The sequence below is a fragment of the Cherax quadricarinatus genome, chromosome 4 (assembly GCF_038502225.1).
Source record: "Cherax quadricarinatus isolate ZL_2023a chromosome 4, ASM3850222v1, whole genome shotgun sequence".
Taxonomy (NCBI): domain Eukaryota; kingdom Metazoa; phylum Arthropoda; class Malacostraca; order Decapoda; family Parastacidae; genus Cherax; species Cherax quadricarinatus.
Genome location: NC_091295.1, coordinates 10331643 through 10357280, shown reverse-complemented (window position 1 = coordinate 10357280; position 25638 = coordinate 10331643). Strand labels below are relative to the sequence as shown.

The 25638-nt window shown below is 40.5% G+C and overlaps 1 protein-coding gene across 5 annotated transcripts in view; it reads left to right on the top strand.

The window, feature by feature from the left end:
- Positions 1-25638, top strand: part of LOC128685849 (MTOR-associated protein MEAK7) — a 174432-nt gene that overhangs the window by 41407 nt on the left and 107387 nt on the right. For all 5 annotated transcript variants that reach the window (XM_070094361.1, XM_070094370.1, XM_070094364.1 and 2 more), the window contains exon 6: positions 20573-20707. In XM_070094361.1, coding sequence (XP_069950462.1) covers positions 20573-20707 — 135 coding nt within the window. The remainder of the gene's footprint in view (positions 1-20572; positions 20708-25638) is intronic.

Here is a 25638-nt window from a genome sequence, read left to right as displayed (position 1 = left end):
CAGGACCCCCCCTTTTGCCTACATTTATGAAAAATTTACTGGCCAGAATTAAACATAAATTAGACAGCTTATCTGAGGTTCCTGGAGTTGTCCTGTCCTATCGCCTGATATCTCAAGTTATGCAGGAATGCACATCCAACAATTTCGCCTCCTATTTGAGAGGTGTCAACACAATTTTAACCTCTAGAGCATGAAAAATTCTTCCCATTATTCACGTGTTATTCAATTCAAAACAAAATGGCGACTGTCCTGCCAAGGTGCAGAAAATTCCCATTTTCTATGACATAAATTTTTATTAAATACAATATAGGCCATCTATTTACCTATAAATTACCGTATTTTCGGAAAATATATACAGTATTTTCCACAAAAGTAGAATGACATGGAGAGCATATAAATCTGTAGGGGAAGGAAGGCGGGGTAAGGGTCGTCCTCGAAAAGGTTGGAGGGAGAGGGTCGAGGAGGCTTTGTGGGTGAGGGGTTTTGTGGGCGTATTAGGTAGGAATGAATGGAGATGAATGGTTTTTGAGACCTGACGAGCTGTTGGAGTGTGAGCAGGGTAATATTTAGTGAAGGGATTCAGGGAAACCAATTATTTTTATATAGCCGGACTTGAGTACTGGAAATGGGAAGAACAGTGCCTGCACTTTCTGCCAATAGTTGCTTATATCTCACCCTAACTTCCTCCTCAATTAGTTATGCACTTTCACCTCTCTCTTACTTGTTGCCATTTTCCTTTTGTCCCATCTACCTCTTACTCTAACTGTAGCTACAATTAAATACAGTAATGATCCGATATATCAGTTGCCCCTCTATAAACATGTACATCCTGGAGCCTACCCATCAGCCTTTTATCCACCAATACATAATCTAATAAACTACTTTTATTACATCCTATATCATACCTTGTATACTTATTTATCCTCTTTTTCATAAAGTATGTATTACTTATTACCAAACCTCTTTCTACACATAGCTCAATTTAAAGCTTCCCTTATTCATTTACCCCTGGCACCCCAAATTTACCTACTACTCCCTCCACAACATCTTTACCCACTTTAGCATTGAAATTTCCAACCACAAGTACTCTCACACTTGGTTCAAAACTCCTCACACACTCACTCAACATTTCCCAAAATCTCTCTCTCTCCTCTACACTTCTCTCTTCTCCAGGTGCATAAATGCTTACTATAACCCACTTTTCACATCCAACCCTTATTTTACTCCACATAATCCTTGAATTAATACATTTATATTCCCTCATTTCCTGCCATAACTTAGCTTCAACATTATTGCTACTCCTTCTTTAGCTCTAACTCTATTTGAAACCCCTGACCTAATCCCATTTATTTTTTCCCACTGAAACTCTCCCACCCTCTTCAGCTTTGTTTCACTTAAAGCCAGGACATCCAGCTTCTTCTCATTCATAACATCCACAATCATCTCTTTCTTATCATTTGCACAACATCCACACACATTCAGAGTTCCCACTTTGACAATTTTCTTCTTCTTATTCTTTTTAGTAATCTTTACAGGAAAAGGGGTTACTAGCCCATTGTTCTCTGCATTTTAGTTGACTTTTAGAACACGCATGGCTTTCGGAGGAAAGACGGAGGAAAGATTCTTATTCCACTTCCTCATGGATATAAAAGGAAAGCCAGTAAGAACAAGAATATTAAGATAAAATCAAAGAAAACTCAGATGATTGTGTATACATAAATGTGTACATGTATGTGTGGTGTGACCTAGGTGTAAGTAGAAGTAGCAAGATGTACCTGAAATCTTGCATGTTTATGAGACAGAAAAAAGACACCAGCAATCTTACCATCATGCAAAACACTTATTACAGGCTTTCGTTTTACACTTACTTGGCAGGACGGTAGTACCTCCCTGGGTGGTAGCTGTCTATCAACTTACAATATGTGAATTAAAAACATTATTTTGTATTTAGATCCTTGTGGGACCTAACTTGTGAAATCTTTATTTGAGGACATTTTTTTTCTCTTAACACTGCAGCTTTTCTCTCAAGGTTTTTCTTCTATTTTATTAGTTAACTTCATATTCCTCCTGTGTTTTGATATTTTCAAGTTAGTCTGTTCTAAAGCACAGGTATATAAAATTTGCCCATCCATCTTTTCCTTCAACCATTTCAGTGACTGTCATAATAGCTTAATAGATTTGATGTAAAGGAATTTTCAGACCAAAAGCTAAGTTGTGTACTAGTCAGTAGATCATTCAACTCCAAGTGTTGCATTCACTTTTCTCAAATGACTTTTACCAATACTTCTACAACAACTAGGGTTGTTATGAATCCCTCTTTTAGCCCATTAACTGTCCAAACATAGATCTACATTCTCTCACCCAGTGCTTCGAATATTTTGAAAAAAAGAAAATAATTTTTTATAGAAATAAAGAGCACATTTTTCTACATATCACAGGATAAAAAAATTTTAGGGTCAGTACTCAAGATATGAGCCTGTGAAGTTGGCCCTTGATGCTCATCTGACGGCAACATGGAGTCCTACTGCTTGGAGAAGTGTTGCCGATAAACCTTTTTTTTTTTTCTCATTTTCATATTATTTTATATAATTTTTATGTTCTGATAATTACTATTATAACCTCTTCTCTTGTATAAATTACTAAATTTATAAAGAGAAACTTTTGTTTTTCTTTTTGGGTCACCCTGCCTTGGTGAGATACGGCTGGTTTGTTGAAAAAAAAAATTACTATTATAGTAGTTCTTGTGATTTGATAGCCAATCTTTGTTCTGACACTAATATTAGGTACTGAAATAGTGCTCAAATAGTCACAAACACAGTGACAGGTGAACATTTTCACCTACCTTAGTCACATACTATTGTCTAGAAATATATACATAGTATCTATAGGTCTGTCTATAGTGTCTGTCTCATAAATATGCAAGATTACAGGTATGTCTTGCTACTTCTACTTACACTTAGGTCACACTACACATACATGTACACGTTTATGTATACACACTCATCTGAGTTTTCTTTGATTTTATCTTAATAATTCTTGGTCTTATTACTTTTCCTTTTATATCGATGGGGAAGTGGAATAAGAATCTTTCTTCCGTAAGCCATGCGTGTTGTAAAAGTCAACTAAAATGAAGGGAACAATGGGCTAGTAACCCCTGTTCCTGTAAAGATTACTAAAAAGAATAAGAAGAAGAAAATTGTCAAAGTGGGAAGTCTGTGTGTGGATGTTGTGCAAATGATAAGAAGGAGATGATTGTGGATGTTGTGAATGAGAAGAAGCTGGATGTCCTGGCTTTAAGTGAAACAAAGCTGAAGGGGGTGGGAGAGTTTCAGTGGAGAGGAATAAATGGGATTAGATCAGGGGTTTCAAATAGAGTTAGAGCTAAAGAAGGAGTAGCAATAATGTTGAAGGATAAGATATGGCAGGAAAAGAGGGACTATAAATGTATTAATTCAAGGATTATGTGGAGTAAAATAAGGATTGGATGTGAAAAGTGGGTTACAGTAAGCATTTATGCACCTAGAGAAGAGAGAAGTGTAGAGGAGAGAGAGAGATTTTGAGAAATGTTGAGCGAATGCATGGGGAGTTTTGAACCAAGTGCGAGAGTACTTGTGGTTGGGGATTTCAATGCTAAAGTGGGTAAAAATGTTGTAGAGGGAGTAGTAGGTAAAATTTGGGGTGCCAGAGGTAAATGTAAATGGGGAGCCTTTAATTGTATGTGTAGAAAGAGATTTGGTAATAAGTAATACATATTTTATGAAAAAGAGGATAAATAAATATACAAGGTATGATGTAGCACGTAATGAAAGTAGTTTGTTAGATTATGTATTGGTGGATAAAAGGTTGTTCGGTAGGCTCCAGGATGTACATGTTTATAGAGGGGCAACTGATATATCGGATCATTATTTAGTTGTAGCTACAGTTAGAGTAAGAAGTAGATGGGACAACAGGAAGGTGGCAACAAGAAGTCGGAGGGAAGTGAAAGTGTATAAACTAAGGGAGGAGGAAGTTTGGGTGAGATATAAGCCACTATTGGCAGAAAGGTGGGCTAGTGCAAAGACGAGTAGTGGGGGGGGGGGGCGGTTGAAGAGGGTTGGATGAGTTTTAAAAATGCAGTATTAGAATGTGGGGCAGAAGTTTGTGGTTATAGGAGGGTGGGGGCAGGAGGAAAGAGGAATGATTGGTGGAATGATGAAGTAAAGGGTGTGATAAAAGAGAAAAAGCTAGCTTATGAGAGGTTTTTACAAAGCAGAAATGTTATAAGAAGAGCAGAGTATATGGAGAGTAAAAGAAAGGTGAAGAGAGTGGTGAGAGAGTGCAAAAGGAGAGCAGATGATAGAATGGGAGAGGCACTGTCAAGAAATTTTAATGAAAATAAGAAAAAATTTTGGAGTGAGTTAAACAAGTTAAGAAAGCCTAGGGAACGTATGGATTTGTCAGTTAAAAACAGAGTAGGGAAGTTAGTAGATGGGGAGAGGGAGGTATTAGGTAGATGGCGAGAATATTTTGAGGAACTTATATGTTGAGGAAGAAAGGGAGGCGGTAATTTCATGCACTGGCCAGGGAGGTATACCATCTTTTAGGAGTGAAGAAGAGCAGAATGTAAGTGTGGGGGAGGTACGTGAGGCATTACATGGAATGAAAGGGGGTAAAGCAGCTGGAACTGATGGGATCATGACAGAAATGTTAAAACAGGGGGGGATATAGTGTTGGAGTGGTTGGTACTTTTGTTTAATAAATGTATGAAAGGGGGGAAGGTACCTAGGGATTGGCAGAGAGCATGTATAGTCCCTTTATATAAAGGGAAGGGGGACAAAAGAGATTGTAAAAAATTATAGAGGAATAAGTTTACTGAGTATACCAGGAAAAGTGTATGGTAGGGTTATTATTGAAAGAATTAGAGGTAAGACAGAATGTAGGATTGCAGATGAGCAAGGAGGTTTCAGAGTGGGTAGGGGATGTGTAGATCAAGTGTTTACATTGAAACATACGTGAACAGTATTTAGATAAAGGTAGGGAAGTTTTTATTGCATTTATGGATTTAGAAAAGGCATATGATAGAGTGGATAGGGGAGCAATGTGGCAGATGTTGCAAGTATATGGAATAGGTGGTAAGTTATTAAATGCTGTAAAGAGTTTTTATGAGGATAGTGAGGCTCAGGTTAGGGTGTGTAGAAGAGAGGGAGACTACTTCTTGGTAAAAGTAGGTCTTAGACAGAGATGTGTAATGTCACCATGGTTGTTTAATATATTTATAGATGGGGTTATAAAAGAAGTAAATGCTAGGGTGTTTGGGAGAGGGATGGGATTAAATTATGGGGAATCAAATACAACATGGGAATTGACACAGTTACTTTTTGCTGATGATACTGTGCTTATGGGAGATTCTAAAGAAAAATTGCAAAGGTTAGTGGATGAGTTTGGGAGTGTGTGTGAAGGTAGAAAGTTGAAAGTGAACATAGAAAAGAGTAAGGTGATGAGGGTATCAAATGATTTAGATAAAGAAAAATTTGATATCAAATTTGGGAGGAGTATGGAAGAAGTGAATGTTTTCAGATACTTGGGAGTTGATGTGTTGGCTGATGGATTTATGAAGGATGAGGTTAATCATAGAATTGATGAAGGAAAACAGGTGAGTGGTGCGTTGAGGTATATGTAGAGTCAAAAAACGTTATCTATGGAGGCAAAGAAGGGAATGTATGAAAGTATAGTAATACCAACACTCTTGACTCACGAAATCATAATGACACGATTGCAAACAAACCATACCCCGGCCGGGATTGAACCCGCGGTCATAGAGTCTCTTATATGGGTGTGAAGCTTGGGTTGTGAATGCACAAGCGAGGAGGCGGTTGGAGGCAGTGGAGATGTCCTGTCTAAGGGCAATGTGTAGTGTAAATATTATGCAGAAAATTAGGAGTGTGGAAATTAGGAGAAGGTGTGGAGTTAATAAAAGTATTAGTCAGAGGGCTAAAGAGGGGTTGTTGAGGTGGTTTGGTCATTTATAGAGAATGGATCAAAGTAGAATGACATGGAGAGCATTTAAATCTGTAGAAGGAAGGCGGGGTAGGGGTCGTCTTCGTGAAGGTTGGAAGGAAGGGGTAAGGGAGGCTTTGTGGGGGAGGGGCTTGGACTTCCAGCAGGCGTGCATGAGCGTGTTGGATAGGAGTGAATGGAGACGAATGGTATTTGGGACCTGACAATCTTTTGGAGTGTGAGCAGGGTAATATTTAGTGAAGGGATTCAGGGAAACCGGTTATTTTTATATAGCCGGACTTGAGTCATGGAAATGGGAAGTACTATGCCTGCACTCTAAAGGAGGGGTTTCAGGGTATTAGCAGTTTGGAGAGATATGTTGTGTATCTTTATACATATATGCTTCTAAACTGTTGTGTTCTGAGCACCTCTGCAAAAACAGTGATTATGTGTGAGTGAGGTGAAAGTGTTGAATGATGATGAAAGTATTTTCTTTTTGGGGATTTTCTTTCTTTTTGGGTCACCCTGCCTCGGTGGGAGACGGCCAACTTGTTGAAAAAAAAAAATCTAGGTCCCAGCAATGTTTTGGATACGGGAGTATATAATGGGAAGCACAATGCCTGCACTTTAACCCTTTGACTGTTTCCGACGTATAAATACGTCTTACGAGCCAATGTTTCTGACGTATTTATACGCATAAATTCTAGCAGCTTCAAATCAAGCAGGAGAAAGCTGGTAGGCCCACATGTGAGAGAATGGGTCTCCATGGTCAGTGTGCACCATATAAAAAAAATCGGGGAGCCAGTGGTGTATTGTGGGAATGCCATTTCAGTTGTCCTTTTTCAGCATGTCTAGCGGTAAGAAATATGTTATTCCCCAGCAAATCTGGGACTCTTCTCTTCCCAAGTGATGCTCTAACACAGATGGAAGTGTCAGTGAAGATCAATTTCATGATTTGGAGGAGTTTGAGACCAAAAGCAATGGAGGAGTAGGAGGGGGAGGAGGGGAGGAAGAGGAGGAAGAGGAGGAGGAGGAGGAGGAGGAGGGAAGGAAGAGGAGGAGGAGGAGGAGGAGGAGAAGAGGAGGAGGAGGAGGAGGAGGAGGAGGAGGAGGAGGAGGAGGAGGAAGAAGAAGATGTAATAATATTGTTCCCTTGAAGCAAGAAAAAAAAAGTCCACCCCATGACAGTGACAAGATAAGGGGAGATAACATCTGATAAGAGCTGACTTTGATGAGCGTAAAGGAGGGTAATATTACATGACCATCGCCCTCCCTTTGTTTTTGCTGGTACACAAACATTTCTGTCTGTCTATTTGTCTGTCTGTCAAGCTCCCTGTCTGTCCATCTAGCTCTCTGTCTCAGAGAGAGCCACAAGACTGTGTCATCACGTTTACTCACATCTTCAAGCAGAGTATAGCACTTTGTCTGGATTTCTTGGGTTATCCTAGGTAATTTACACTATGTATACTTGTATTTATGTGTACCTGTGAGACAGAGATAGGCAGACAGATAGAAAGAGAGACAGATTGAAAGATATAGAATGAGGGAGAAAGATAATTAGATAGAATGGAGGAGGGGAAGCAGCATCCGACCCCATTGTTTTGACAGGCGGTAGGGGGAGTGACTAATGAGACAATATGTCACTTTGACAGCTGCCGACTTCTGACTCAAAACAATTATAAGCCACACACTCGCACACAAGACAAGGAGGAGGAGAAGGGGGAGGAGGAGAAGGAGGAGGAGGAGAAGGAGGAGGAGGAGAAGGAGGAGGAGGAGAAGGAGGAGGAGGAGAAGGAGGAGGAGGAGAAGGAGAAGGAGGAGGAGGAGAAGGAGGAGGAGGAGAAGGAGGAGGAGGAGGAGGAGGAGGAGGAGGAGGAGAAGGAGGAGGAGGAGAAGGAGGAGGAGAAGGAGGAGGAGGAGAAGGAGGAGGAGGAGAAGGAGGAGGAGGAGAAGGAGGAGGAGGAGGAGGAGGAGAAGGAGGAGGAGGAGAAGGAGGAGAAGGAGGAGAAGAAGGAGAAGGAGAAGTAGGAGGAGGAGGAAGAGAAGGAGGAGGAGAAGGAGGAGAAGGAGGAGGAGAAGGAGGAGAAGGAGTAGGAGGAGGAGGAGGAGAAGGAGGAGGAGGAGGAGTAGAAGGAGGAGGAGTAGAAGGAGGAGGAGGAGGAGGAGGAGGAGGAGAAGGAGGAGAAGGAGAAGGAGGAGGAGAAGGAGGAGGAGAAGGAGGAGGAGAAGGAGGAGGAGAAGGAGGAGAAGGAGGAGGAGAAGGAGGAGGAGAAGGAGGAGGAGGAGAAGGAGGAGGAGAAGGAGGAGGAGGAGGAGAAGGAGGAGGAGAAGGAGGAGGAGAAGGAGGAGGAGAAGGAGGAGGAGGAGGAGGAGAAGGAGGAGGAGGAGGAGGATGATTGTTTGTTTTTGTAAACAAGTTTTGTAAACAATATATTGATAATTATGTTTGTGTGCTTATTGTGTTGTATACAACGAGTGTATATATGTACATTGCACCTTACTTTGGTCTCATAGGCCACATAAGTTATGTGAAAAAATAAAATAGTGAAAAAAACAAAAAAACTTCAATTACAAGTAAACTAAAGTTTACCGGGTGAGCGGCAGTCGCCGCTGTTGCCATATGCGGCTCATTTTCTGCAAACTTCACGGCTCTATATCTCGGTAAGTACCAATGGCAAATTTTTTTTTTTGGACTAAAACACTCAGAAAAATAATCTTAACATTTTCATAAGAAAAAATAATTTTATTTTTTTTGAATATTTGGCGACATAGAATGACAGTTTCAGAGAGGGGCCTGAAACAGTCAAAGGGTTAAAGGAGGGGTTTGGTATATTGGCAGTTTGGAGGGGTATGTTGTGTATCTTTATATGTATATGCTTCTAAACTGTTGTATTCTGAGCACCTCTGCAAAAACAGTGATTATGTATGAGTGAGGTGAAAGTGTTGAATGATGATGAAAGTATTTTCTTTTTGGGTATTTTTCTTTCTTTTTGGGTCACCCTGCCTCAGTGGGAGATGACTGACTTGTTAAAAAAAAAAAAGTTCCCTTGAAGCGTCATGTAAGAGTGTGTCACTCGTCTTATCTTATCACTGCACTGCTGATAATAGTGACATTTGATGAGCGTGGTCTTATCACCCCGCTAATGACAGTGGTGACATTTGATGAGCCTTCCCTTTATTGATTTTCACTGTTTCACATAAACATGTCTGTCTGTCTATCTATCTGTCTGCCTAGCTCTCTGTTCATCTGTCTTTCTAGCTCTCTGTCTATCTGTCCAGCTCTGTCTAACTCTCTGTCTGTCTGTTCATGTGTCTGTCTTTCTGTATGCCTGTGTGTTTCTGTCTGCTTGTCTCTCTTGTCTCAGAGAGTTGCTCATGAGCCAACTGGTATTACAAACGATCACTATCTACAAGCACAGTATAGCAATTTGTCTGGATTTTTTGGGTTATCCTAGGTAATTTACACTATGTATAATTGTATTTACGTATGTGTTCCTGTGAGATAGAGACAGAAAGAGACAAAGAGATAGGCAGAGATACAGACAAACGGACAGAGATAGAGACAGCCAGTCAGCCAGCCAGCTGCTGGCCATCCAGGTGGCCAGCCAGCCATCGGCCAGCCAGGTGGTCAGCCAACTGCCAGCTAGCCAGCTGGCCAGCCAGTCTGCCAAAATTACTGTTCCAGAATTGTTTCTTTTTACTTAGGGCATAGGTTATAGGACATTCTGGCAGGATGACACTTTCCTCTTGAAAAGGGAGTGCTAATATGACATGACATTCAGAGAATCCTTGGTGTTTGCTGCGCTGTTTGCTCTAGCTGGTGCTCAATTGAACTGGTGCTCCCACAAGGTACCAAATGGTCCCAGATTCTTTTAATAGTGTGCACATTGAGGGTTAAGACCCATTTTATTCTGACCAGGCATCTTAGGCCAATTGTGACAAATTTGGAGGCAGGAAAAATAAAATGTAGATCTACGTTTGGAGCGCTAACAGTAAGAATGTAGATCTACGTTTGGACAGTTAACAGATTAAAAAACCAGTCTGCCTAGTTGTTTTTATAAAATCCCCAGATTTTTAATATAAAATACAAATTTTTTAAAAAATCCTTTTTTTTTTTTTTTAATTTTCATTTTCATGTTATATATTTTTTACTTAATATAATGCTCTTATAGTTAGCCTGAAAGATGTACCTGTGCTACACAATTACAAAGAAATCATTGATAATAGATTGAAGCAGTACATGACACCTGCTTGCTTAGTGGCATATCAAGCACATCACAAGTACTAAGACATTAAATTGAGCAGGGAGCAAGAAGCTGTTGAATGGTTGACACAGATCAGTGAAGATTCTTTTACTGCCTCTGCTTGCTGTCTCCATTTGCAATGAGGATATGTACCCTAAATCAAAGCTAAACCTAAAAATAACTGAAACTTTCTCCTCAGCCAAGTGGTGGGAGCTCATAAAAACAAAAGCAACATAATCTACCATTTTGGTTTTTAACCCTTTGACTGTTGCAGGCCTCTTTCTGAAACTGTCATTTTATGTCGCAAAATATTTGAAAAAAAAAAAATTATTTTTTCTTACGAAAACGTTAAGATTATCTTTCTGAGTGTTTGTCCCAAAAAAAATTTTTTGCCATCAGTACTTACCGAGATATAGAGGGATGAAGTTTGCCGAAAATGAGCCACGTATGGTAACAGCGGCGACTGCCGCTCACCCGGTAAACTTTGGTTTACTTGTATTTGAAGGTTTGTTGTTTTTTTTTCCACTATTTTATTTTTTCACATATGTGGCCTGTGAGACCAAAGTAAGGTGCAATGTACATATATACACTCGTTGTATACAGCACAATAAGCACACAAACGTAATTATCAATATATTGTTTACAAAACTTGTTTAGAAAAACAATACAAAAAATTGTTTATTACTACTGTTCTATAATATATATACCAATGTACAGTCACCGAACATATTCCTAGAAGTTCTGAAGCTTGTGTAACTCTTTGAAACATGTTTTCATACACAATGGTGTTTTACACTCTCACACATAAAACCAGTGTGTGTGCATTTTTGTGGACTATTTTTTTATGTGCAAAGACAAAACACCTTGTCTGAGCAGTTTTCTTCAAAGTATTAGCAGGCAGTTGTGTTATGTAGTTATCCTAGGTAAATGGTCGTGTGTCATCATTCCTTCCTTCCTGCATTCCTTTCCTACCTTCCTGCCTGCCTTCTTTCCTACCTTCCTGCATTCCTTTCCTACCTTCCTTCCTACCTTCCTTTCCTACCATCCTGCATTTCTTTCCTACCTTCCTGCATTCCTTTCCTACCTTCCTGCAATCCTTTCCTACCTTCCTACCTTCTTGCATTCCTCTCCCACCTTCCTTCCTACATTCTTTTGTCTTTCCTTACTCTTTTCCTTCCTTTCATCTAGTCCTTCCTTCATTCCTGCCTTCAATTCTTCCTTTCTTCTGGTTTCTACAATATATATATACACATATATAGTCACTGGATACTTTCATATAACTGCTATTATCTTCATTCATCAAGCTTGTCTTGGGTGCGAGTGTGTGGCTTATAATTGTTTTGAGTCAGGAGTCGGCAGCTGTCAAAATGATATATATCTCATTACTCCCTCCCCCTACCGCCTGTCAAAACAATGGGGTCGGATGCTGCTTCCCCTCCATTCTATCTAATTATCTATCTCCCTCATTCTATCTCTTTCAATCTGTCTGTCTCTCTCTCTGTCTGTCTATCTGTCTCACAGGTACACATAAATACAAGTATACATAGTGTAAATTACCTAGGATAACCCAAAAAAATCCAGACAAAGTGTTATACTCTGCTTGAAGATGTGAGTAAACGCGATGATGACAGTCTCGTGGCTCTCTCTGAGACAGAGAGCTAGACAGATAGACAGGGAGCTTGGCAGACAGACAAATAGACAGAAATGTTTGTGTACCAGCAAAAAACAAAGGGAGGGTGATGGTCATCTAATCTTTTCTTATCAGCTGCACTCTCCCCCACCCTCATTTACGCTCGTCAAACGTCAGCTCTTATCAGATGTTATCACTCCTTATTTTATCACTGTCATGGGGAGAACTTTTTTTTTTTTCTTGCTTCAAGGGAACAATATTATTACATCTTCTTCTTCTTCCTCTTCTTCCCCCTCTTCTTCCTCTTCTTCCTCTTCTTCCCCCTCTTCTTCCTCTTCTTCCTCCTCCTCTTCTTCCTCTTCTTCCTCTTCCTCCTCCTCTTCCTCCTCCTCCTCCTCCTCTTCTTCCTCCTCCTCTTCCTCTTCTCCTCTTCCTCCTCCTTCATTGCTTTTGGTCTCAAACTCCTGGAAATCATGAAATTGATCTTCACTGACACTTCCATCTGTGTTAGATCACTTGGGAAGAGAAGAGTCCCAGATTTGCTGGGGAGTCACATATTTCTTACTGCTAAGCATGCTGAAAAAGGATGACTGAAATGGCATTCCCACAATGCACCACTGGCTCACCGATTTTTTTTATATGGTGCACACTGACCATGGAGACCCATTCGCTCACATGTGGGTCTACCAGCTTTCTCATGCTTGATTTGAAGTTGCTAGAATTTATGCATATAAATACGTCAGAAACAGTGGCGTGTAAGACGTATATATATGGTGTTAACAGTCAAAGGGTTAATGCATTTTTCATTTCATAATAAACCTTGAAATACTGTACTGTAACATGTTTACAGATTATATGTAAAAATTCAGTATTCATGCCAATGATCTACATTCCATTAACGATTTACTGTAATCTGAATTATGCTGCATGGCATTTTTGTATACAGGAGCAGTGAAAGTTTTTCTTCTGAAGAAGGTGTGGGGATGTTCTGCAGTTTGGGAGGGCATCTGAACTGTAGCATTGGTGTGCCTCTGGCTAAACAGTGGCAGAGTGAATGATAATGAAAGTGTTTCTTCTTTCTGGGAGATGGCCAGTGTGTTAAAGGCAAAAAAGTAGCAGTAACACTATGGAGTGAAGCCTTAACCCCCGTGACTGTCAAAACCCCTAATCCTGAAGTGTCTCCTGGTGTCGAAAAATATTTGAAAGAAAAAAAATATATTTTCTTATAAGAACATAAGAACATAAGAACGAAGGAACACTGCAGAAGGCCTACTGGCCCATGCGAGGCAGGTCCAAGTCGCTACCGGCTTAAGCCAATGCACCCAACCTAGTCAGGTCAGGTCACATTGACTTAAGGGAGGAACACGGCAACCGACCTGTTAGCACAAGCTATCAGGTCCAACTCACACCCACCCACATCTACTCATGTATTTATCCAACCTATTTTTAAAGCTACACAACGTTCTGGCCTCTATAACGGTACTTGGGAGTTTGTTCCACTCATCCACAACTCTATTACCAAACCAGTACTTTCCTATATCCCTCCTGAATCTGAATTTTTCCAACTTAAAACCATTGCTGCGAGTCCTGTCTAGGCTAGATATTTTCAGCACACTATTTACATCCCCTTTATTTATTCCTGTCTTCCACTTATAAACCTCAATCATATCCCCCCTAATTCTACGTCTTTCTAGAGAGTGCAGTTTCAGGGCCCTTAGTCTATCCTCATAGGGAAGGTTTCTGATACATGGGATCATCTTTGTCATCCTCCTTTGTACATTTTCCAGAGAATTTATATCCATTCTGTAATACGGTGACCAAAACTGTGCAGCATAATCTAAATGAGGCCTAACCAAGGATGTATAGAGTTGAAGAACAACCTGAGGACTCCTATTATTTATGCTTCTTGATATGAAGCCAAGGATTCTATTAGCTTTATTGCGAACACTTATGCACTGTTGTCTTGGTTTCAGATTACTGCTAACCAGAACTCCTAAATCTTTTTCGCAATCCGTAATATTAAGATCTACATTATTTAGTTTATATGTGGCATGGTTATTGTCCTGTCCAACATTTAGAACTTTGCATTTGTCTATATTAAACTGCATCTGCCACTTCTCCGACCACTGCATCAGTCTATTCAAATCCTCCTGGAGTGCTCGAATGTCCTCGTCAGAATGAATTCGACGGCCTATTTTGGTGTCATCGGCAAACTTGCCGATGTCGCTCTTTATGCCCTCATCTATGTCGTTTATGTAGATTGTGAACAGCAGGGGGCCCAACACTGACCCCTGTGGAACACCGCTCGTGACGCTTCCCCACTCTGATTTCTCCCCATTTATGCAAACTCTCTGCTGCCTATTTGTCAACCATGCCTCTATCCAGGAAAAAATTTCTCCTCCTATTCCATGTGCTTTAATTTTCCTCAATAGTCTCTGATGTGGGACCCTGTCAAAAGCCTTACTGAAGTCCATATACACAATATCATATTCATTACCATGATCTACCTCCTCAAATACCTTAGTGAAAAAAGTTAATAAATTCGTAAGGCAGGAACGCCCCTTTGTAAAACCATGCTGAGATTCGTTGATTAATTTATGCTTTTCAAGGTGGCTACGAACTGCCTCGGCAATTATTGATTCCATAAATTTTCCCACTATGGAGGTTAGGCTTATTGGTCTATAGTTCGAAGCTAAGGACCTGTCACCTGTTTTGAAAATAGGTATCACATTTGCCATTTTCCACTTATCTGGCACCATGCCAGTTTGTAGTGATATGTTGAAAAGATTAGCCAAAGGTGTGCTAAGCTCCTCTTTACATTCCTTTAGAACCCTTGCATACAGTTCATCAGGGCCTGGGGATTTGTTAGGTTTTAATTTATCTATTTGCCTAAGGACCATGTCACTTGTGACCCTAATAGTGCACAGTTTATTATCGTCCTGTTCTACATAATTTATCATTACTGGAATATCGCTGGTATCCTCCTGTGTAAAAACTGAGAGGAAGTATGTGTTAAAAATTCTACACATTTCCTTATCACTGTCAGTGAGCTGACCCGAGGAACTTTTGAGTGGGCCTATCTTGTCCCTGATCTTACTTCTGTATACCTGAAAGAATCCTTTTGGGTTAGTCTTCGATTCTCTTGCAACTTTAACCTCATAATCTCTATTTGCTTTTCTGATTCCCTTTTTTATTTCTCTCTTTAACTGAATATATCGATTTCTTAATTGCCCCTCTCCTCTTTTGATTTGCCTATATATGCCTCTCTTTTGACCAATCAGATATTTTAATCTATTGTTCATCCATTTAGGATCATTTTTGTTTGATCTGATTTCCCTATTTGGAACATAATTTGACTGAGCAGCTAGAACTATGCCCTGGAAAGCATCATATCGGCAACCATCACCACCTACCTGACCCCTAGTCAGGTCATTCCAGTTCAGCCCACCTAAGTAATTTTTCAGTCCTATGAAATCAGCCAAGCGAAAGTCAGGGACGGAGACTTGATTGCCATTATTAGGGGAATTCCATGCTATGTTAAAACTGAGTGATTTGTGATCACTCTCCCCAAGCTCATCATTAACCTCAAGATTATTAATTAGTGTTTCCCTACTGGCAAGAACCAAGTCAAGGAGGTTATTTCCCCTAGTTGGCTCTGTCACAAACTGTTTTAAAAAACAATCCTGGATCGTATCAAGAAAGTCACCCGACTCTAAATTTCCTGTCAAATTGCTCCAGTCAATCTGTCTATAGTTGAAATCTCCCATTAGCACAACATTTTCGTATGTAGATGCCTTACGAATTTCGTCCCATAGAAGTTTACTGCACTCCCTATCAAGATTTGGGGCCCTGTAAATCACACCCAAAATTAGTTTTTCTCGGCCCTCGAGAAGCTGTAACCAAACAGATTCAGTGGCTGACGCTTCTAATTTAATATCTTGTCTAACACAACAATTTAAATTGTCTCTGACATACATCGCTACTCCACCACCTTTCCTGTTGACCCTGTCAGTGTGGAATAATTTATAGCCTTGTATGTGACATTCAGAGGGCATCTCTCTATCTTTCAGATTGAGCCAGGTCTCTGTTATAGCAATAATATCTATGTTTCCTGCACTTGCAATTAATCTTAGCTCATCTATCTTATTTCTAACACTCCTGCTATTAGTATAGTAAACCTTAAGGGAGCTAGTCCCTTGCTGCCCTCTGCTGTCCCCCTTTGTTTGCTGACCTGTTCTATTGTCTTTATTTATAACTTCATGCTGAATGCCTTTTATACATTTACTGTTTCCAACCCTAGTGTTGCAACCTGCTTGTTTCCCACACACACCCATACCTCTATCTTCCATCAGTTTAAAATCATAGGCATTTCACCAATGGCCTTCTCAATCGAGTCTGCAAGTGCTACCACCCCTGCCCCAGAGAGATGAACCCCATCCCTTGCATACATATCATGTTTGCCATAAAAGTTGTTCCAGTTGTCAATGAATGGGATTGCAAGTTCCTTGCAGTATCTGTCTAGCCAACAATTTACACCAATTGCCCTAGACAACCATTCATTTCCTACTCCCCTTCTAGGCAAGATGCTACATATGATTGGGATCCCTCCCTTAGACTTAATGAAATCTATAGCTGACCTGTACTTATCTAGCAGCTCTTCTCTCCTACCCTTCCCAATATCATTTCCACCAGCACTGAGACAGATAATGGGCTTGTTCCCATTACCTGACATGATATTATCCAGTCTGTTGACAATGTCCCCAACACCAGCTCCAGGGAAGCACACTCTATCTCTCATCTTCTTATTCCTATTACAAAAAGCACGATCAACATATCTTACCTGAGAGTCACCAACCACAAGAATGCGCTTACCTTCATTAGCAGGGGCAGTAGTACCCTTACCTTCACTGGCCACTGAAGTACATTCATCCTGGAGAACAGAGAAGCGATTTCCTACCTTCAGATCTGCACTCTTAACTTTCCTTACTCTGATGCGCCTCCCATTACTGTGAACAACTCGCCACTTGTAGCAGGTGCTGGCCTTCACCTCACTGCTGGTAGCCGTTGCTACCACCCCACCTACAGCCTCCTCACAGTGAGAGACAGACTGCACCTCACTGCTAGAAGCCTCATTCCCCACATCTCCAACCACCTCACACTCTCTCCCAGGCCCATTGAGGTGGACCTTCAGCCTCCTAATCTCCTCCTGGAGAAGCAAGACCTCCTCCTTCAACTCTCCAACCTCAGCTTTTAAAACACTGTAGAAGCAAGCCATGCTTTGTAACCGTCCACGCTAATCCCCAAGCAGCTCAGGGTCTGTGACCTCACGTGACGACTGACCACTGAACACTGACGACTGACCACTGGAGGCGTGAAGTTGGCAGAAAATGAGCCGTGTATGGCAACAGCAGCGACTGCTGCTCACCCGGTTTACTTGTATTCGAAGGTTTCTTGTTTTTTTCACTATTTTATTTTTTCACGTAACTTATGTGGCCTGTGAGACCAAAGTGTGGTGCAATGTTCATACATTCGTTGACTGTAACACAATTATAGAAAAAACACTAGTATCATCATATTGTTTACAAAACTTGTTTACACAAACAATGTAAAAAATTATTTATTACGATTGTTCTGTAATATATATACATATGTACAATCACTGGACACTTTTCTAGAACTGCTGCAGCTTGTGGAATTCTTTGAAACATGGGTGTGTGCACAATTATGTTTTACACTCCTCACACATAAAACGAGTGTCTCTACATTTTTGCGGGCGTTTTGTGGTATGTGCACGGACATAACACCTCTTCTGAGCATTTTTCTTGAAAGCAGTAGTAGGCAGTGGTATGGGGTAGTGATCACCAGGCCTCAGACGAGAGGGCATGTGTTGATAATTTCGTGGGCGCTGGTCTATTGCAAGTGCTGTTCCTTGGTACTTGAATATTATTTGTCTGATGGCTGACAAACAAAATTCACCATATTTGGGTTTGTTGTTGGTCTTCAACTTATACATATTATAAGCATTCAGCATGGAAATGTCAAGAAGATGGAAAAAGAGTTTTATGTACCACTTATAACTCTTGTGAACACACTCAGCAAACCCAATCCGCATGTCACATTTGTCCACTAACCGCATATTGAGGTTGTAATTCATCACAACTGCAGGTTTTACAATGTGTTCATTGGTCTCTCTGTTCTGCTTACCACTGTCTACCATTTCGTGTTGGTGAACTGATGTCAACAGTGTGACATCATGTTTGTCATGCCACTGAAATGCCATGATGTCATTGGCAGCAAACACCTGAACATCACGTCTATGAGTGCCAGCATCGAACCTGGGCACATGTTTACGATTTCCACGCACTGTGCCACACACATCTGTCATGTTTACTCGCAAGAAATCACTGAGTAAAGAGCTTGTGTACCAGTTGTCAGTATATAAAATGTGCCCCTTACTAAGATATGGTTCCATCATTGTTCTAACCACATCGCCAGAGATACCCAGTAACTTCCTGGTATCTTGCAATGTTTTACTGCCAGTGTACACAATTATATCCAAAACCAGACCACTTTTGCAATCACACAGTACAAATAACTTTATACCAAAGCGTTTCCTCTTGCTTGGCATGTACTGCTTGAATGAGAGTCTTCCTTTTAGCAAAATCAAAGACTCATCAATAACAAGCTTCCTGAAGGGATAAAAATACATACAACACTTTTGTTTCAGGTACATAAACACATTTCTCATCTTATGTAACCTGTCGCTTCTGTCAGGCCTTGTTTTGTCTGAAAAGTGTAGCATACGTAACAGTAGCACAAATCTATTCACTGGTATAATGCCACTGAAAGCTGGAGTTGAAATCAGGCAGTCTGTCGACCAGTATGTGTTGACACTGTGATTATGCACATGTGACGTAAGCATTATTGTGGCAAAGAACAGATACATCTCTGCCACAGTTGTGTCCTTCAACTTGTGTAGGCATGATCTTGGTGAAAGAATTGTGTTTGCCATGGTGTACTCAAAGTATGTATTGCTTTCCCTGACAGGGGTTCATTGAAGAATAACTGAAAGCATTCCAGTTCAGTAGCATTGTTCCCAAGTGTACATGATGGCCGTATTCCACTTTGTGTTTCATCAAAGTCATGTGGATTGGGAACAAAATTGTCACCTTGCTGCCAATCCCAGATGCAGTCTGCTGGTGGGTTCTGGATATTGAAAGGTGGTTGTGGTTGTGCAGGTTGTGGTTGTGCAGGTTGTGGTTGTGCTTGTGGATGTTGTGGGAGTGTGGGGTTGGTTGAGGCTGGCTGTGGTTGTGCTGAGTTAGCAGCATTGGTAGTAGCATGGCCCGCTGCTGGTGCCACATGACTCATGCCACCACCACCTGCTGCCTCACTCAAATCATTCACACCCATTGTAACAATATCGTTATCTTCACTATCAGTTCATGGTGTAGGACCATGGAATGTACTCCGAGATTTACTCCTTTCCCTTGGAACAACATATGACACACTACCAGAACGCATGCTACGTTGTATATACTGCTGCTTCACTGGAGAATATTCACCCTCACTGTTGCAACTAGAACTGCTTTCAGTAGCTTTGAAATCACTATCACTGTCACTTTCACTGCTCACATCACAGTTTTGCACACGGGCAAATAGTTTCCTCTTTTGTCCTGGTACAGATGAACTTAAATGAGACGGCCCAGCACCAGATATGGATGGTTGAGGGTCGTCTGGATTTTCATCACTAATTACGTTATCCTGAGTGCTGCTTTCGGTCATACCCACTCCAAAACCATGAAATTCACTTTCACTGGCACTTCCATCACTGTTAGAGCTATCACTTGGGAACAACAGACTTCCAATCTGCTGAAGAGTGAGGTACTTCTTACCACGAGGCATGGTGAAAATGGACTACCAAGATGGCGTTCCCACAATGCACCACCGAGTCCCCGATTTTTTTTCACAGGGTGCACACCCACCACTCAGACCCATTGTCTCTCATGTAGGCCTACCAGCTTTCTCCCCCTTGATTTGAAGTCGCTAGAATTTATGCGTATAAATACGTCAAACACGGTGGCTTGTAAGACGTACATATATCTTTTTAACTTTAGTAATGTATACAGAAGGGGTTACTAGCACCTTGCTCTTGGCATTTCAGTCGCCTCTTACGACACTCATGGCTTACGGAGGAAGAATTTTGTTCCCCACCCCATGGAGATATGAGGAAATAAACAAGAACTAGTAAGAAAATAGAAGAAAACCCAGAGGGGTGTGTATATACAGGCTTTTACAAGTATGTGTAGTGTGACCTAAGTGTAAGTAAAAGTAGCAAGTCATACCTGAAATCTTGTATGTTTGAGACAGAGAAAAGACACCTGCAATCCTATCATCATGTAAAACAATTACAGGCTTTCACATTACACTCACTTGGTAGGATGGTAGTACCTCCCTGGGCAGCTGCTGTCTACCAACCTACTACCTAGGATGGATACTGATACCATCAATATTAGCCAATACACACCCGTACTGATGTTCAGTTTTAAGCCAGTACCAGTACCACCAAAATTGGCTGTTACTTTGCATGCCACCACTGTTGACATCTATTGAAATAATTTTAATTAAAATAGTTTTGTAAGGAAAATTATTAAATTTATAGATGCTGTATACCGTAATTAATGCTTTCTGTATGTAAATTTCACATGGAATTCTCTTTCAGACATTGCCTTCCATGTTGTCAGCTGCTCATGTGCTTTTCCTCAACAATTCACTGCCACCACTTTTGCAGTCAGAGTGGAGGTTCATCTTTTCTACTGTCACACACGGTTGGAGTTTCAGTATATTTATGAAGCAGGTAGGTGAAACCCTGCCAAGTATTGTTCAGTAGTAATGACAATTTCCTTTCATGTTGATTGTATACCTCTTAGGGTTGAAGTTAAGGATTATCAATGGAAATTGTATTTTAAAGAGACTGATAAAAAAATAATAAGCCTCTTTTAACTTGTCCTTTTTTTTTTATTTGTGTTATTCATCTTAAATCTTCGTTGGACCTCTTTATGCTGTAGTTTTGCTTTTTCCTCCTTGGTAGTAGAAAGATACAGCAAAAAATCTTAGATTTATACAACATTTAACTCATATGGTGAGGCATTTAAATGAAAGGCTCTTTTCTACTACCATTTGTCAATTTGGTAATTATTTCATTTACTTCTTTGTCTATATTTTCAACTTTCTCACTACATGTTTAAACATTTGTAATGTATTTAACTTCAAGTGTGAAGTCTAACTTTGTATCATTGGCTTTTTCTACTATCCCTCATTTTGATTATATTGTACTCTTAGCTCTCTTATATATTTCCTCCCAACTACTATTACAACATGCAAACCTCCAATAATTACTCTCATCCTGATATTTAATCTCTTATAGTGACTGTTTTCTATTGTTCAAGTAATTCCTTGTTTTTCTCATCAAACCAGCCGTATACCACTGAGACAGGGTGGCCTAAAAAGGAAAAAGGAAAACTTTTCTTTTTAAATTTAGTAATTTATACAGGAGCAGGGGTTACTAGCCTCTTGCTCCTGGCATCTTAGTCTCATCTTACGACATGCATGGCTTACAGAGGAAAAATTCTTTTCCACTTCCCCATGGAGATAAGAGGAAATAAAGAAGAACAAGACCTATTAAGAAAATAGAAGAAAAACCCAGATGGGTGTGTAAATGTGTGTGTGTACATACATGTGGAGAGGAATAAATGGGATTAGGTCAGGGGTTTCTAATAGAGTTAGAGCTAAAGAAGGAGTAGCAATAATGTTGAAGGATAAGCTATGGCAGGAAAAGAGGGACTAAAAATGTATTAATTCAAGGATTATGTGGAGTAAAATAAAGGTTGGAAGTGAGAAGTGGGTTATAGTAAGCATTTATGCACCTGGAGAAGAGAGAAGTATTGAGGAGAGAGAGAGAGATTTTGGGAAATGTTGAGTAATTGCATGGGGAGTTTTGAACCAAGTGTGAGAGTACTTGTGGTTGGGGATTTTAATGCTACAGTGGGAAAAAATGTTGTGGAGAGAGTAGTAGGTAAATTTGGGGTGCCAGGGGTAAATGAAAATGGGGAGCCTTTACTTGAGCTATGTGTAGAAAGAGGTTTGGTAATAAGTAATACATATTTTATGAAAGAGGATAAATAAATATACAAGGTAGGATGTAGCACGTAATGAAAGTTGTTTGTTAGATTATGTATTGGTGGATAAAAGGTTGATGGGTAGGCTCCAGGATGTACACGTTTATAGAGGGGCAACTGATATATCAGATCATTATCTAGTTGTTTCTACAGTTAGAGTAAGAGGTAGATGGGATAAGAGGAAAATGGCAACAACAAGTAAGAGGGAGGTGAAAGTGTATAAACTAAGGGAGGAAGAAGTTCGGGTGAAATATAAGCAACTATTGGCAGAAAGGTGGGCTGGTGCAGGTATGAGTAGTGGGGGGGGTTGAAGAGGGTTGGAATAGTTTTAAAAATGCAGTATAAGAATGTGAGGCAGAAGTTTGTGGTTATAGGAGGGTGGGTGCAGGAGGAAAGAGGAGTGATTGGTGGAATGATGAAGTAAAGGGTGTGATAAAAGAGAAAAAGGTAGCTTTTGAGAGGTATTTACAAAGCAGAAGTGTTATAAGAAGAGTAGAGTATATGGGGAGTAAAAGAAAGGTGAAGAGAGTGGTGAGAGAGTGCAAAAGGAGAGTGGATGATAGAGTGGGAGAGGTACTGTCAAGGAATTTTAATGAAAAAAACAAAAAATTTTGGAGTGAGTTAAACAAGTTAAGAAAGCCTAGGCAACAAATGGATTTATCAGTTAAAAACAGGGAAGGGGAGTTAGTAGATGGGGACATGGAGGTTTTGAGTAGATGGCGAGAATATTTTGAGAAACTTTTAAATGTTGACGAAGACAGGGAGGCGGTAATTTCATGCACTGGCCAGGGAGGTATATCATCTTTTAAGAGTGAAGAAGAGCAGGATGTGAGTGTGGGGGAGGTGTGTGAAGCATTACATAGAATGAAAGGGGGTAAAGCATAAAAGCAGGAGGAGGGGGAGATTGTGTTGGAGTGGTTGCTATTTTTGTTTAATAAATGTATAAAAGAGGGGAAGGTACCTAGGGATTGGCGGAGAGCGTGTATAGTCCCTTTATGTAAAGGGAAGGGGGACAAAAGAGATTGTAAAAATTAAAGAGGAATAAGTTTACCGAGTATACCAGGAAAAGTGTACAGTAGGGTTATTATTGAAAGAATTAGAGGTAAGACAGAATGTAGAATTGCGGATGAGCAAGGAGGTTTCAGAGTGGGTAGGGGATGTGTAGATCAAGTGTTTACATTGAAGAGTATATGTGAGCAGTATTTAGATAAAGGTAGGGAAGTTTTTATTGCATTTATGGATTTAGAAAAGGCATATGAAAGAGTGGATAGGGGAGCAATGTGGCAGATGTTAACAGTATATGGAATAGGTGGTAAGTTACTAAATGCTGTAAAGAGTTTTTATGAGGATAGTGAGGCTCAGGTTAGGGTGTGTAGAAGAGAGGGAGACTACTTCCCGGTAAAAGTAGGTCTTAGATAGGGATGTGTAATGTCACCATGGTTGTTTAATATATTTATAGATGGGGTTGTAAAAGAAGTAAATGCTAGGGTGTTTGGGAGAGGGGTGGAATTAAATTATGGGGAATTAAATACAAAATGGGAATTGACACAGTTACTTTTTGCTGATGATACTATGCTTATGGGAGATTCTAAAGAAAAATTGCAAAGGTTAGTGGACAAATTTGGGAATGTGTGTAAATGTAGAAAGTTGAAAGTGAACATAGAAAAGAGTAAGGTGATGAGAGTATCAAATGATTTAGATAAAGAAAAATTGGATATCAAATTGGGGAGGAGGAGTATGGAAGAAGTGAATGTTTTCAGATATTTGGGAGTTGACGTGTCAGCAGATGGATTTATGAAGGATGAGGTTAATCATAGAATTGATGAAGGAAAAAAGGTGAGTCGTGCATTGAGGTATATGTAGAGGCAAAAAATGTTAACTATGGAGGCAAAGAAGGGAATGTATGAAAGTATAGTAGTGCCAACACTCTTATATGGGTGTGAAGGTTGGGTTGTAAATGCTGCAGCAAGGAGGCGGTTGGAGGCAGTGGAGATGTCCTGTCTAAGAGCAATGTGTGGTGTAAATATTATGCAGAAAATTTGGAGTGTGGAAATTAGGAGAAAGTGTGGAGTTAATAAAAGTAGTCAGAGGGCTGAAGAGGGTTTGTTGAGGTGGTTTGGTCATTTAGAGAGAATGGATTAAAGTAGAATGACATGGAGAGCGTATAAATCTGTAGGGGAAGGAAGGCGGGGTAGGGGTCGTCCTCGAAAAGGTTGGAGGGAGGGGGTAAAGGTGTTGTGGGCGAGGGATTTGGACTTCCAGCAAGCGTGCGTGAGCGGGTTAGATAGGAGTGAATGGAAACAAATGGTATTTGGGACCTGGTGATCTGTTGGAGTGTGAGCAGGGTAATATTTAGTGAAGAGATTCAGGGAAACCGGTTATTTTATATAACCGGAGTTGAGTCCTGGAAATGGGAAGTACAATGCCTGCACTCTAAAGGAGGGGTTTGGGATATTGGCAGTTCGGAGAGATATACAGTGGACCCCCGCATACAATTGGCATCACATAACGTTTAATCCGCATAGCGATACATTTTATCACTAAGATTTTGCCTCGCATACCGCTAAAAAACCCGCTCAACGCTATTCGTCCGAGATGCGTCTAATGTGTGGCCTGAGTCAGCCTCACATGTTCCGCCGGTGGCATTGTTTACCAACCAGCCTCAGCGGTAACATCCAAGCATACAATCGGAACATTTCATATTATTACAGTGTTTATGGTGATTTTATCTGCAAAATAAGTGACCATGGGCCCCAAGAAAGCTTCTAGTGCCAACCCTACAGGAATAAGGGTGAGAATTACTATAGAGATGAAGAAAGAGATCATTGCTAAGTATGAAAGTGGAGTGCGTGTCTCTGAGCTGGCCAGGATGTATAATAAACACCAATCAACCATCACTACTATTGTATCCAAGAAAACGACAATCAAGGAAGCTGTTCTTGCCAAAGGTTCAACTGTGTTTTCGAAACAGAGATCGCAAGTGATGGAAGATGCTGAGAGACTCTTATTGGTGTCGATAAATGAAAAACAGATAGCAGGAGATAGCATCTCTCAAGTGATCATAAGTGAAAAGGCTAGGAAGTTGCATGAGGATTTAATTAAAAAAATGCCTGCAACTAGTGATGATGTGAGTGAATTTAAGGCCAGCAAAGGTTGGTTTGAGAGATTTAAGAAGCGTAGTGGCATACATAGTGTGATAAGGCATGGTGAGGCTGCCAGTTCGGACCACAAAGCAGCTGAAAAATATGTGCAGGAATTCAAGGAGTACATAGACAGTGAAGAACTGAAACCTGAACAAGTGTTTAATTGTGGTGAAACAGGCCTGTTTTGGAAGAAAATGTCAAGCAGGACCTACATTACTCAGGAGGAAAAGGCACTCCCAGGACATAAGCCTATGAAAGACAGGCTTACTCTGTTGATGTGTTCCAATGCAAGTGGTGATTGCAAAGTGAAGCCTTTATTAGTGTATCACTCAGAAACTCCCAGAGCGTTCAGGCAAAAGAATATCCTCAAGGCTAATTTGTGTGTGCTGTGGAGGGCAAACAGTAAGGCATGGGTCACTAGGGACTTTTTCTGTGACTGGTTACACCAAGCATTTGCCCCCAATGTG